The sequence below is a fragment of the Lemur catta genome, chromosome 9 (genome assembly GCF_020740605.2).
Source record: "Lemur catta isolate mLemCat1 chromosome 9, mLemCat1.pri, whole genome shotgun sequence".
In the NCBI taxonomy this organism is placed as follows: Eukaryota; Metazoa; Chordata; class Mammalia; order Primates; family Lemuridae; genus Lemur; species Lemur catta.
In genome coordinates this window covers 84,796,231-84,811,533 of record NC_059136.1, presented here as the reverse complement: position 1 = coordinate 84,811,533, position 15,303 = coordinate 84,796,231, and the positions used below count along the sequence as shown (strand labels likewise).

At 41.6% G+C, this 15,303-nt stretch overlaps 2 protein-coding genes across 2 annotated transcripts in view; one reads left to right on the top strand and one right to left on the bottom strand.

The window, feature by feature from the left end:
- CSPP1 (centrosome and spindle pole associated protein 1) overlaps positions 1 to 5,022 on the top strand; it is a 114,467-nt gene extending 109,445 nt beyond the window's left edge. Inside the window, exon 33 of the transcript XR_006737144.1 lies at positions 4,126 to 5,022. The gene's annotated coding sequence lies outside the window, so the exon portion shown is untranslated. The remainder of the gene's footprint in view (positions 1 to 4,125) is intronic.
- ARFGEF1 (ADP ribosylation factor guanine nucleotide exchange factor 1) overlaps positions 265 to 15,303 on the bottom strand; it is a 130,147-nt gene continuing 115,108 nt past the window's right edge. Inside the window, exons 34-39 of the mRNA XM_045560548.1 lie at positions 11,826 to 11,958; positions 7,155 to 7,294; positions 5,565 to 5,733; positions 4,236 to 4,374; positions 3,240 to 3,357; positions 265 to 1,735 (exon numbers count right to left, since the gene is read on the bottom strand). Coding sequence (XP_045416504.1) covers positions 1,571 to 1,735; positions 3,240 to 3,357; positions 4,236 to 4,374; positions 5,565 to 5,733; positions 7,155 to 7,294; positions 11,826 to 11,958 — 864 coding nt within the window. The 3' untranslated portion in view covers positions 265 to 1,570. The remainder of the gene's footprint in view (positions 1,736 to 3,239; positions 3,358 to 4,235; positions 4,375 to 5,564; positions 5,734 to 7,154; positions 7,295 to 11,825; positions 11,959 to 15,303) is intronic.

The following is a 15,303-nucleotide window of genomic DNA, read 5'->3' as shown; positions in this document are numbered from 1 at the left end:
CTTTTCAGCATTCTAACAAACAGTGTAGAATTTTAATTAATACACAAAATATTTAAAAATTATGAATACCTTCGGTTAAGAAAGTACAGTGTGAGGGATGATCTGATGCCAGAAGCTGGAAAGAAAATATCAGAACCGAAGAATATTCGATTTGTAGTTCTGGCTGAAAATATCCTTTCCATAATTACTTGGCTTTTAACGGAAAACCGGAAAAGAATCAATGAAACATGGGGTTGTGGGTTACACAGGTTTTGATTGCACTGATGAAATAATTCAAAAACTTTATTGACCTATAACCTGATTAGAATATGCCAGATGAGAATCAGTATTGTACAGAAAGTTGTACAGAATTTTTTACATAGAAAACTTTACATCTGTACCATATACATTTTATCCATCTGAAAAAATTTTCTACATCCACTATTAATACGGAATGCTTGACAATCTTGTCTGTTAACCATCAGAACACAATTCACAGTATGAATACATTTCCAGTAAATCTAACCTCTGCAAACCATGCCAGATTTGTTGTTATTTTAATATATTCAACATTAAATTCTGTACACAGAGTAAAATCTACATCAAGCCCCGCCACCCAAAAGAAAAGAAAATGACAGCAACCTAGATTCGTTTTGCAGTGATTCAAGTTTCGGTCGTGAAGGATCATTCTATTTTAATGGCTCATCTTTAGAAGCCCTAAGAGAAGTACATATTACAGGTAGTTATTGTCAGGAGGGATAGTTTCTACCTTTTTTTTTTTCCTTCCTGTTGTTGATCTTGACAAGTGTCAGCCACAACAGCTTCTGGGCATGTTAAATCCTCAAAATTACCACCCCCCCCCCCCCCCCCCCCCCGAAAAAGGGCAAAACTAAAAACTCCCACAAAATAAAAAAGACAAAAAGTTCAACCCAGATGTTTAGTGCATTTGACAAAATATTATGGGTATTTAGCAAATGAATAAGAAAATAAAGAAAACAGTGCAGGAAGAACTATATAATGTTTTAGATTTTTATATTACAGACCTGCATCTCTGTACATTTTTCACAGAAGGATGATTACCAGTATCTCAGATAGCCTGAGTGTGCAAAAATCTTCAGAATAAGAATACCATAGTTGCTAAATATCTTTTACCATGAACAATAATTTCTTCCTCTCCCCCCACCCCCCAATTATAAACATTTTATCCTTCAAAATACAGCTCTCCTGAGTTGTACTTCTTGCAGAAGTTCAATCTTTACATCTATAGTTCTTTGGGTAAGTTTCACTCCCACACCTGCCAAAAATATGTGAGGCTCTCCCTGCCACGGATGACAGGGAGGACCCGTGAGCATAAGCTGACACATGTTTACACATGCTTTCTGCTCAACATGAGCCCAACGTGACACACAGAATCCGCCAGGTAAAGGGACTGGAGTGTTGCAAGTTTTGAGTATTAGTTCTAAGCATCTTTCCCAGTCAGCCTCAGACACTGCAATTCAAAGAATTCATTTTCAGGTAGGAAACCTCGGCTCCAGGGTCCTTTTAAAGAGCGGAGGGATGTAAACACCAACAGAAAAATATTAAGTTCCCATCATTGCTTGTTTATTCCAAGTTCCTGTTCAGGTGGTTGTGATATCTGAAAAACTACTCCGATTCGCAGAAAAAATCTTCTAAGAACAGCACGCAGTTCAGGAATCAAGTCAAATTGCATAATTTCACATAAGAGAGGGTAGTAGAATGATGCATGAGCTTTAAACTGGGGGGAGAAAATGAATGTCTCTGTTAGTTGTGCTGGCACTGCAAACTACAGAGCCTGCAACTGCTAGAGCCAAACCGCGCTGGGGCACGCACTCATCACGGAGGGGAAAGGAAAGGCAGAGTCTGTCCCGCGGCAAGTGTGCGGAATATGAAACTGAGACACAAGTACTCAAAAAACTCAGTATAAGCACTGTTCACTCAGTTACTATCCTTATTTGGAAAAAACACTTTCCCATTACATACTTTCAACAAACTTTTAGTAATTTAGCATTGTTTTTCCTGGGTAATAAATAAGCAAAAGAAAGAAGCCAAGCAAGAACTAGAGCTGAGTTTTTATAAGATATGGATTACTGAAATTTTATCTTTTGTTAAATAAAAATTTTAAGTTTTAGGGAAAATTCTACCTAACACTACAATATAAAATATGTAAACATTCTCCAGGCAAAGCTATATACATTCCCCATGTATAGTTCAATTTATATACTTTGACTATACCTTTTTGCTGTGGTTCCTTAAGCTCTAAACACTAGTCTGATGCCTATTTTCTTTCCTTTCCTACCCTTCCATGCCCCACGAGATCCAGGGGAACCGTATGACATTGTGACACGAAAGTAGGTTGTGGAGTAAGACGGACTGGGGTGTGGAGTCTTTCTTGGCCACACAGCTGCTGGCAGTCTTAGGTCACTTCTCCAAGCTTTCCCAGCCCGTTAGTCAGATGGAAGTGCATGTGGACACAGGGCACGTGACCTGGGATGAACACTAGCACTGCGTGGCATCGCCCTGCCTCCACAGGGTTCCATGTGCCACAAGGGCCTCAAGTGTCAAGTATTGAGTACGCATTTTAAAACCCATTCAGGTTCATAGCAAAGCAACCCATTTCCTTATATGTGAGCTGTAAGCTCCTGTATTTTTTTTAAATAGTAAAATGTATATTTTTTAAAAATCAAAATATCCATTTATATTTAGTTATATATTTGTGTTTTATTTCTACTGATTTAAAATTCTTAGATGAGCTCATGGCTCATTCACTAGAGACTCTGGGCTGCACGGAACCATTAAATATGCCAAAGGAATGGCTGTAGCCTGGAGGCCAGGCAGAGAGAGGAAGTGTAGGGGGTGACTGCAAGGCCACAAGGTGGCCAGACAGTGGTTTTCAAAATAGGGAAAAAGGGGAGACTCGGGTCAGAATGGGAATTTCAATGTTGGGGGAACTCAGGAGGCTGTCAAGGTGACCTAAGGGATTGATTCCTCCCCTGCTGAATCCCCTGGAGAATTGCTGGTTAGAGAACAAAGCTGAGTGAGGAGGAGAAAACTGAGAACCACTGAGGAAGACAGGGCTGGGCCACATGTCCCGCACAGGCAGCAGTGCAGCCTGGGCATTGCTTGATCCGCCTCTGAGAGCTCCCGGGCAGCGGGTCTGCGACCCGGCACCCCTGCCTTGGACTCAGCCCCAATGCGGTCGGGTTAGAAACGCAAGGCTGGATACGAAGCCTCGTACTTACCCTATTATCGCTTATCTTTAGAACTTTAGTTAGAAACAAAAGCAGTAAGTTAGTCCAGGCTTCCCGATGACTTTCTGATGTTAGAGTGAGGAAGTAACTTAGTGCTTCACTGCAGACACTGCAAAAGAAAAGGTTTCCGTTTACGTTGCTTGCATAGCTGCTGGGCGCATACTCACTGAGAAAGAACAACAGTGAATATTGTAATGAATATCAACTATTAAAGAACTTGTCAGATCCCATCTGTTTACATCAACTAGAATATCACCAAACATATTCATACGTTTTCCAAATTAGGAGGAAAACCAAACATATTAAAAGAAGCCATTGCAACTTATTGGGAAACCCACATCCTCTTAATTTTCCAAGTTTCACTGAGTTCAAACCTGCAGTGTGGCAGACAGCAGATGCATAAGCTCAGTGTCAAGAGACCTGGGGTGACGTGAGGTGACTGTCCCTACACTGACTGTGAGGCAGCCTTCACAGTCTTGTCAATAAAATGGGAGAACAGAGACTAGGTGATCTATTAAAATTCTAACATCTGAATGTCATGTTTTGTCCTTAGCCCGAGTTTAAATTTTAGTTGTCATGAAGTAAAAAAGAATGAAAAAAAAGTAACACGAAGAAAAGCTTCAAATATTCTTTCAAACAAAATGCAGACAGGCAGGTTTTCACTTTCACAAATGACCATTCTATAAAAATGGGGCTATCTTATGACATTAGAAAGGCATAAAAATGATATCATAGTTTAAAGTTTTTCAATTTTAAGAGATAAAGCTTTCTTCTTTATCCTGTATGTTAGACATGATCTGTTCACATGTCACTGGTTGTACAAAGCACATTTGCCTACAAGACTGTATTTGACTTTTACGATTGCTTTGTGAAACAGGGTCACCAGGCCCGGAGGCTCAGCTGTCTGCCTGCTCCTGCCACGGCCCCCTTTCTGCTCTGCACCGCACAGCCACCTGGTCAAAGGCAGAGATCAGTCAAGAGTCTTACTTCAAAAGCCTCTGCTGGACCTCCTCCCAGGCACTAACCCGGCTCTCGTCCATGTACATCCGGAAGAGAATGCGCAGCCCACAGGCCAGGCTGCTGGTCTCCTGCTTCAGAAGGTTGGGCTTAGACTTGCCTTTGAAGCCTGCGAAGGGGGAAGTTTCGGGGATTAGCTTGGGAAGGCACCGCACATACAGGCAAAGCAGCCTGTCCGGAGGCATGTTCTGTATGCGCCCGGCTGTCGGCACCTGCTGCCCACGAAGTGGAGCTGCCCTGAGCCCCAGCCGCCGGCACCCGGGGCACATGAAGGCGATTCCTATGTCTAGAGTCCCATCCCGGCCTACCCTTCAAGCTGAAGACATAAAACAACTTGTGGCCTGGAGAGTGGAACCCTTCAAGTGAAACTGCACTTGAAGCCTCACAGGTGACGCTGCAGGAGGCACAGCCTGGGGCTCCCGGAGGAACAGGCAGGGGGGCGACACCTAGTGGATAAGACTGGTAGGTGCGTGCGGAAACAAGACGCATCGGTCACCTCAGCAGGAATAGTCCCAGTCAAGTGGTGGCGACAACTTGTGTTGAAGAACAGGAAAAAAAAAATAAGTAGACACTACTCTTGCAGAAGTTAGGTTGTAAAGGGAAGAGAATGAACAAAGCTGTTTTAATAAAATAAGCAAACACAAGCATCTAACCCTGCATTTGATAGAGTTTGGTGTTCAATAAGCGTCAGTTCCTTTCTTCTTTTCTTCGGCCACATTCTGCTGCCCCTCACTCTCCCAGCACTGTTTTGTACCTAACAGGCACTAACTAAATAACTATTTCTTAAATTAAAAATAATGTTGGTTTAATTTACAATAAGGCTTATTTTTTTATTTAAAATTTCCATCTTATTCTAAAACAAATACACCTCCTGTCCCAATACATTCACTGCCACTCTGAGGTATGGCCACTCCCAGTGAACAGAGGGAAGCCTTTCAGAGACCATGCCAGGTTCGTGTGCACGACGGGACCCTCCCACACACCTTCCCGGACAAGCCCGGCTTCTACTGTGCTGACGATAGCGACAGGGAGGCCTGGCTGGGTCAGCAAGCTGAAAAAACAGCTGGGCAGATCAGTCAAGTAACAGGTTGACTGGACAAGAGAAAAACAAATCCCCCCAAGTAGTTATTAGGTCTTTTTCTGATCTACAATAAGCCAATCTATTAGATTATCTTATTATTGTTAAGGTCAAAGTACATACAGTGACATGCACAATCAGTGAATTCCGATAAACATCTTTATCTGTCCCACATCCGTCAACAACGGTGAACATGAAAATGTGAGGCCTGTGCCACTCACCTGCTTTCCACAGGGCAGTCCGCTGTTCGTTGTTGGAATTAAACGCTTTTGCAAATCTATGCGATTCTAACAAGCAGTCCAGTAGCTTAAAAAGTTGTTGTGATGTTAAAAAGCGATACATTCCTTGGTCTTGAGTATCAACTCGAACATCAAAGTCCACTGCATCTCTCTTTGGAAAACAAACCAACCACAGCACACACACACAGTCACAATAATTTTAGTAAATTTAGAACTTAATGCTCTCCAAAGACCAGTTTTACAAGCAAGCCATAGATACTCAATCTGTTACATCTTAACAGAAAGTAGGGAAATGTGCCCCTTCTGTTAATCGTCCTCATCACCTGCACCACCCTTCCGAGCCAACCCCTCCTGTACCCCGAGACTACAGCCCTGCACCCCTCAGCCCCTCAGGTCCTCCGTCTCTTCTAGTGTCTTCTAAACTTGTTGGGAGTCCATATACCATGATTTTAGTTATTCTCTCTCCCAGCCTCTCACCTTCCCTTTTCAGTAACTTGCTGGCAAAACTGCCTATTCCATGTCTGCAACCACATAGCCAACGTGACTGGAGAAAACAGACTGGTTTCTCTTTAAACCAATGGGCTCAGGGGCTGCCCAGTACTCCACCAACACTGCCCCAGTCATGTTCCTGGACAGACAGCTCACGTTTTCACTTCTCTCCTCAAGTACCTAAAATGTTCCTTCCAACCTCACATGGTGGATGACTTTTCTTCTCACCTCAGTGAGAAACCAGAAAGAAGAGATCTCCCACAAGCTCCCACTCCAGCCTTCCTGCATCCATAGCCCATACCTGTGCTCCGCCCCCCAATGCTGCTGCGTGGGGACCATCTGGACGTCTGCTCCAGGCAACCCCCACTCTGCACAAGGAACCATCCCCAGTCACTCAAAAATATGGTCCTAGCAACTGCCCCTTTCTTGACTGCACTCACTGTCTCTCTCTACATCCTGGAGAGCTCTCGGCAGCAACATGCTGCCACACTGCCAATCAGGAGGACAAAACGTGGCAAAGCCCTCTTAACCTGCTCACGTTCCTCCAGCTGTCACTCCATCTTCTCTGTGCCCCTCTACAGCAAAACTCCTCAACAGAGATATCAATACTTGCCATTTCCAAATCTTCTCTTTCTCTTGGATCCATTACAATTACACTTTTGTCCTCAATGTTAAAATTAAACACATTGTCAGGATCACCAAAGTCCTCCAGATAGTTAAAAGGCAATTCTCACATGTAATATTACTTGACCCAGAGCACTTAAGCTTTTGATCACATCCTCCTTCTCAGAACGCTTTCTTCATCTGACTTCACAACACTGACGCCTGCTTGTCCTCGTGCCTCACCGATTCTCATCTTCAGTCTCTACCTGCTGCCTGTCTCTAGAGGATGAGGCCCCAGGCTCCACCCCGACCCTCCTTTCCACTCTAACTGCACTCACTACACCATGACGGGATCAGTCTCATGGCTTAAAATGACATCTATGTGACGAAGGTCTCCCAAATTAACCTCTGGCCTGACTGGCTGTGCTCCGAAGCCCAGACTGCTTAACTAACTTCCTAACCACACATCTGTCTCCTTACCTGGGCTGCAGCTAGGTTTTCCGCATCTTCTTTTTTACTTGTGGCTGGGAAGAACACAATGTTGTCGATAGTTTGGATGAGTTCCAGCTGCACAACACATTTAATCAACAGGGCAGCAAACAATTTTTGTTCTGGAAATTCTGTGAGGAAACCCCCCAATGCACATGCAAACAAAAAATTATTTTGAATCCTTTATAATTTCTATGACATTATAATGCTAAGGAAACATTAATATGTATGCACATATCACGCTGAGAAGGACATTCTGCTTTTGCACATAGGTACTACTCACTGAAGTTTAATCGATATTTTTAAAAGCCTTAGGAAAGTCATTTTTTAAATAAAAGTACCCTACATGATTCAGAACAGTGGGTATGTTCAAGATGGTTCCACTACAAATCTTTAAAAAAGATTCAGGTTTTTAAATAAAATGTAACAAGTAGATAAAAACCTAAAACTTAAATAACAGTTGCTGTAAAATCAAATCTGATCTTTGAAAATAGGTAACCTAAAAGCCTACGCATAAGAAAATAAGAGGAACCAGATCTGTGTGTCAGGAAGTGAGGGACAGCCAAGGACCCCGAGCACCCGTGCCGCACTGTGCTGTGGCCACAGCACACGTTTTATTTGGATCCAGATTAGCAGTTGTGGCCAAAATTACCTTTTATTTTCAAATGAACCCATCAGCAAAGAAGTCTATAAAAAGTTATGCTAAGCTCATTACTACAAAAGCAACCAAAATGCAAAGTAAGAAAAGCACTCCCCACAGCCCATGTCATGTCAGCTGTGACATGGCTACACCTCTCCATCCTCAACAAACATGCTCACCAGCGTGTTTCTGACAGTCCACCAGTCTGCATGACGGATGCGTAAGAGAATGTTCCCTGTCACTGACCTGCCAGCTGAGCAGTCACACACATGTCGAAGCACGAGGCTAGAAAGGAGGACTCGACTCCTGAGACGCCGCATGGCCCCACCGAGCGCGGCCCCGCGGAGGCCCAGACCACAAGGCCACGCCTTGACCCCGGGTTCTCAGGGGCAGCTTTTCCAGGGAGCTTTCTGGGAGGCGCACAACTGCCCAAGAGGAGCTGCCTGTTAATCCGTCTGGAGGCAATGGCTCCAGCACTGGATGACTTACAATCCCTCAGTTTCTTTCTCCTACGAAAAGCACTTTACTACAAATCCCCTTTTCTGGCACCAATTTGTGGAAATTAAATTCACGCCTTAGAGATTTGGGGTAGAGGGTAGAAATAACTTGCTTAGTCTAATTTATTCTTACTGAGGTCATAATAAAGTCTCCTTTCCAGATATTTTTCAGAAATGCTGTTCTATTTAACATTTGGTTCTTAGTACTACATCTCAAGTTAAAAAACAAAATAAAACAAAGAAACCCACAAGTCCCATGGTTGTCTCTTCCTCTCAAGTGTGTTTTTCACAGTCCTTTACTACAGTGACAGTGGCATATGGTGTCATTCATTCCCTCCCACATAAAAACATTTCAGTCCCTGGGGCAAGAGACTCCAGTAGCACCTGGCTCTAGGAGAGACTGCCCAGGCGAGGTCTGAGGAGATGCGGTCTCACTGGTTCTAACATGAGCTGCTCCTGGGTGTTAAAAGCTCTCAGCAGGGGCCCAGACACTCCTAATGACCGAAGAATTTGGCAGTGAAGCTGTACTCTCAACAGGGAAGCTGACCTTTCCACGCTCTCTGGTGCCCTTTGGGAAGTGGACGGGGATCCTAACCATACTAGCAGGTCCCTTACTAGCAGGGACCAGCAGCACATCTGGGGACAGTATCTACTTGGACAAATTTCACTCATGGCATGGCCTGACACTGCCAGAGTTATAAAGGCAACCATTTTAGCGGTCACCATAAAATAACAAAGCAGATTTTAACTACATGAGACTGTAGGTAGTGAATGGAGACCTGACAGAGCAGTGGTGCTTTCTGAACGTGTGCAGAAAGAACAAGGCAGCTGCCTTTCAGACAGGGTGAAGGTACACAGGTTTGTGCTGTGATTCTTACTTCTGAGCAGGAGAGAGGCAGCTGGCCTCATCAAACAGAGGAAGCACAACCTATCCAACAAGTGAAAGGGCTCATGGGCCATTTGTTTTTCCCTCTACCTCTACCTGTTCTGAGTCAGCAATTCCAGGATGAACCTTACTAAAAACCTCCAGGGCAGCGAGAATAGGAGATCTGGCATAAGGACAGAAGTCTGAGTCCACAGCTCTGGGTGGCAGGAAAGCAGAACCCTTGTGCCAGGAAGAGGGCTATTTCCAGATTAGCCAAGTGAAAACTTCCTAATGTATGATGACCAAGTCCTTCCTTCGCAAAGCTAAGTTTGCTTGGGCCTGCGAATGAGAAAAGCCGTTTGCGATTCTGTCTTTCTGCCCTTTCCTGGTGCAGACTGAAGCTGCAATGAAATCCAACATGAACCATTCTGTTCTCTGGAGAACAGGAATAAAAAATGAAAATGGGCCACTCACCACCACCTATGTCCCCTTTCAGAAATTAGCAAGATACAGTAACTGAAGCTAGAAGTTTCTTTCAAGTAGGATACCAAAGCCTATCCTCTCCCAAGAACTGTAAGCATCTAGGATTAATAAAAAATTCTCTGAAAAAAAATTGAATCAAAATGGATCAATGACCTAAATATAAGAGCTAAAAGAATAAAACTCTAAGAAGACAACATTGGGGAAAATCTTCATGACCTTGGACTTGACTATGGGTTTTTAGCTATGAAACCAAAAGCATGACCAACAAAAGAAGAAAAAAAAAAACTGGACTTTATCAAAATGAAAAACTTCAGTGCATCAGAAAATCTTATCCAGAAAGCAAAAAGATGACTTACAAAATGGAAGAAAATAAATATTTGCAAATAATATATCTGATAAGGGTCTAGTATCCAGAGTATATAACAAACTCTTACAATTCAACAACAAAAAGACAAACAATGCAATTAAAAATAAGCAAAGGACACGAACAGAAATTTTTCCTTATAAATAAGAGAAATTTTCCCCAGCCTGAGCAAGAGCGAGACTCATCTCTACTAAAAATAGAAAAGAAACTAGCTGGACAACTAAAAATATATAGAAAAAATTAGCCGGGCATGGTGGCGCATGCCTGTAGTCCCAGCTACTCGGAAGGCTGAGGCAGAAGGATTGCTTTAGCCCAGGAGTTTGAGGTTGCTGTAGGCTAGGCTGATGCCACAGCACTCTAGCCTAGGCAACAGAGTAAGACTCTGTCTCAAAAAAAAAAAAAAAAAGAAAGAAAAAAATTTTTTCCCTTATTTCTCCAAATAAGGCCAATAGGTACACGAAAAGATGCTTAATATCACTAATCATTATGGAAATGCAAATCTAAACCACAATGAGGTACCACTTCTCACCCGCTAGGATGGCTATCATTAAAAGAAAAAAAAGGTTTTGGCAAAGATGTGGAAAAATTGGAACTGCTGGTAGAAATGTAAAATGGCGCAGCTCCTGGCTGTAGCAAATAATTTGGTGGTTCTTCAAAAATTTAAACATAGAATTACCTTGTAACCCAGCAATTCCACTCCTAGGTATTTATGCAAAAGAACTGAACACAGGTACTCAAATGATACTTGTGCACAGATGTTCACAGCAGCACTATTCACAATAACCAAAGGTAGAACAAACCCAAATGTCCATCAGCAGATGAATGGAAAAACAAAATGGTACATACATACAATGGACTGTTACTGAGTAAAAAAAGGAATGAATTACTGATTCATGCTACAATTGCAATCTTGAAAACATTATGCTAAATGAAAAAGCTAGACACAAAAGGTCACATTTTGTATGATTTCATTTATACAAAATGTCCAGAATAGCCAATTCATAAGCACAGAAAGCAGAAGGTGGTTGCCAGGGGCTGGGGAAAGAGAGAGGAGGGGGGCTGCACAATGGTCATGGTGTTTCCTTTAGGAGTGATGAAAATATTCTGGATCTGGACAGGGGTGGTGGTTGTGCAACACCTAAATGCCACTGAATTGTTCACTTAAACATGGTTACATTTGTTACATAAATTTCACCTCCATTTTTTTAAAAAGTGCTCAAAGTTGTCCCCTTTTAAGGAGGCGGTAGTCTTTCCTAGGGGCTATAATTTTACTTCAGCAAACAAAACTGAAGCAATTTAGTTTTTTAAGTGAGGGGCTCCCCTTGTTTGTGAGAAGTGAGGGGAAGTACAGAGGTGGCCTGTGGACGCCCGTGTGGAGCCGTGGGCAGCAGTGGGGGAAATGAGCACAGGGTCCATGAGAGAACGCTTGCTCCTTAAAGGCAGGGTGCTCCTGCTTAGAAAGCAGTGGTCCCTCACCAGTTCCCCTGGCAGATGGGTGGAGAAAGGTATGTTAGGCCCCATTTTTGCAGAAAGAATATGGGGCTGGTATGCAGAAGGGGATGGAGAGGGAGGTTCAGGTGCTTGACACAAACATTAGCTGAATGCAGTGTGGAAAAGCTGATATTGCAGTTATCATCGAGTTCTTGATCTTCCACAAGACAGTAGCTATCAGGGGATGTCCAAGTTGGGGTAAACACAGTTAAAGAAGTGATTACACAATTAGAGTATGTGCTTGTTAATAATAAAAGCAAAACCGAAAATGTCTTCCTTTTCCTACATAAAACACATATTTTTATTTAGAGAAATAACTCACTCGCTGTAGATTTCGTTTTGCTGACTTCTTCATTCACAGTAGAGACAGAAACCAGTGGTGCTTGCTGTCTATTATCTGCAGATCTTGGTTGAATAGAATCATGAATATCTACAGATTTCTGTGATATTGTATCCTAATAAAATAAAAAATTAACTATAAGTCTGGTGAATAAAGCTTATGGATGAAAGTATTTTCTATTACACCGTTTTTAAAAAATTATATTATGTCCCTATAAAATTGCATTTTACACATTGCAATTACACACACAATGAGAAAAGTATGTAAAATTATCCGTACCTAGATAAAAGCTGACAGTCTTTCAGAGAAAAGCTTCCTTTCTGACCCTCACTGGGCTCAGGCTGACACCATCCAGTGGCAACAGATAAAAATGCTAAGCTTCAATGCATGGAAAAATTAGTCAGCAATGCCTGTAAGTGTTCATGAAATCTAAACAGAACGAATGTTTGGCAGAGAGGAGGGGTGAGCCCAGGGAAGCTTTGTAGGGATAAGTTTAAGGAAGAACAAGAAAGATCAGTGGGAAGGTCACTGCCTACAAGTGCGGTGTCAGGAACAGAAACTGGACACTGAACTTCAAAAGACCTCCACAAGAATTCTGCTCCAGTGTTATTAATAATGTGACCTTGGAAAAATGATTAATCTTTCTGAGCTGAGGATTTCTGATCTGAAAATAGAGATGACACTTTCCTTGCAGGTTCTTAAGAACTAGAGAGAATAAATGCAGAACATTAGCACAGAGTCAGGCAATGAATGGCAGCTGACACTATTACTAGTCTAGCTTTACTTTGTTATAACAGTACAGCCCATTCAGAGAAGAGAGAACCTGGTTTTAGGAGGAGTGCTTAGCTCCTGTTATTCTAAGATAACGGTCCCAGCCTGCAGCAACCTTGTCTGGGTTTGTGAAAGGAAGATGGGCCTGTGTTTTTATATTATATTTTAACTGGGACTTAAAATATCATAGTTTATGATCTTTCATTTCCTGTTCTGCTTAATAAACAGGGGTAACGTACTAAACCAGGTCCACAAAACTGCTGGAAAGACCAAATGTGAAAACATTTTAAACAGTAAAACAGTACACAAATCTAAAGCCATATCAATATTATTATGATGGTTCTTACCTATCTTTGCAAATATTTAACACATAAGAGGCTCTGAGTAAAAACTGTATGGACCCAATAGTATTTATATTTGAACATGATGGCCAGCCTAAAATACTTTTTTTTCTTCTTTTCTTTTTATAGTAAGACAGTTTGTTGTCATAAAATACATTTTAAATAAAAATTTACATGTAAGAATGCTTATAGCAACACTTACAAAATTATAATTTAAGGGAATGTTTATTGTTTAAAAAACTATAAACAGGAAATGTAAACTTAGGTATTTTAATAAGCATATCTTTAAAAAGAAATTAATCAGTTTTTAGAATTAAAAATGTATTGTCTTACTGAAGAGAAATGAGAGCACTGGTTTTTAAATGTTTTTGGTCACCGGCCCTTTTGAAAAAGTTCTCCCCAAAACACTTAACATGCACAAAAGCTAGGTCATAAAATCAGGGGTTTAAAAACTTTCCTCTGTATTAGAGGAATTTCTGAATGTCAGGTTCTTTGCTTTCTCACAGCCCTGCACCAGAACTAGTATGCTCACACTTCCCCTTCAAAAAAGGGCACTTTAGTGGAAAAGGAGTACCTATAAAGAGAAATCTTGATATACTGACATGGCAACATCTCCTAAATATTACAAATATAAAAAGTCCCCCAAAATATTAATATTATAAATGTAAATGTACAGAAAACAGATGGAAGGAGATACTCATAGTATTAACTACTGGAACTGGTTTGGGGTAGGTGGTAGTATAAAAAGAGACTTATAATTTTTATCCCATATTCTTCCATTCTGTTCAAAAATAAATATTTTTTTTACAGTGATAGGGTATTTTTCTATTTCTAATTTTAAAAAAGTAGTGCTTGAGTGCACAGCAAGAAATAATTCAGCTGAGAATGGCACTGAAAAAAATGGCACAATTTACTGGCAAAATCTAAGTAGTACAGAGGAGAAGAGAAAGACAAAGCAGGGTGAAAGAAGAAATGGTAGATATTAGAAGTGCCAGCAGCGGTAGCAGCGGCAACAGTAAGTGGCTATTAAGAGGCCAGAAAACAAGACACACTGCTGCAGCCCTCAGAGAAGCCAGGCCACAAGGAGGAGTCTGTGAGCTGGTCTCAGGGGCACTCGGCGCCACAACACCGAATCCAGGAGCAGGCACGGGCATAGCGCGGGCTTTACCTGCATGTTCTGATTTAATCCTCAGCCTTACTTGACATATGAGGCTAAGTGACTTGCTGAAGGCCAGAGGTAGCCAGTGAAGAGCCAGGATTTGATCTGGGCTAACGTCAAACTCCCGCCACAAATTCTATGCCATACAGAAGCGGGAACAAAGCCAAACACGAGTGCAAGCTAATTCTGGGCTTGCAAAAGACGTGCTAAGAAGCAGTATGGGGTATGCACTGAATGGACAACTTCGGCAGATCAGAGTCATGAAGCAATAAGGCCTCAGTATGCCAGATGTCACAGTTCTCAAGAGCAATTCAGAATGATGTTTTTCCATGAAATCTAAGTTTTAACCATTGACAATTAGTTAAGCAATTTAAAAGCTGTGAGGACAAATCTGGAAAAAGGGCATTAGAGTTTGCTGCTTAGGGCCTCCTGGGTTTAATGTTCAAGGGTATTAGTGGGAGAACAGTAGAAATGTGAATAAGGCCTATAGATTAAATAATAGTATTGATTTAATGATAATGTCCTGATTATTAATTATACTGTGGTTTTGAAAATGTCCTTTGATTCCTTAAAGGAAACAAACACTAAAAAAATCTAGGGATAAATGGGCATTATATTTGCAAGTTACTTTCAAAAAATTCAGAAAATGAGGGAGAGGGTGAGGATGGATATAGGGGAGTGAGAGAAAAAAGAAGGAAAGGAAGGAATGATAAAGCAAATGCAGTAAAATGATAACATTTGGAGACATCTGGTGTAATAATTAGTTTTATTTGTTAGCTTGGCTAGGACATACTTCCAATGTCCTATATACTTATACCAAATACTTAAGTCAAAGGACAGACAATTAATTCAATTAAACACTAAGCCATGTTGCTGTGAAGGTAATGTTGTAGATGTGGTTAACATCTATAGTCAGTTGACTTTAAATAGATTATCCTCAATAATCTGGGTGGACCCCAAGCAATGAGTTGAAAGCCATAGGAGCACAACTGAGGTTTCTGTGAGGAAAAAGAAATTCTGCCTGTGGACTGCAGCATCAGTTCCTGCCCAAGAGTTTCCAGCCTGCCCTAAAATTTAGAACTTACCAGCCCCACAATCAAATAAGCCAATTTCTTGAGATCTCTCTTTCTATATCTCGTATTGATTCTGTTTCTCTGGCCCTGACTGAAATATTTTTGATACCATGAAG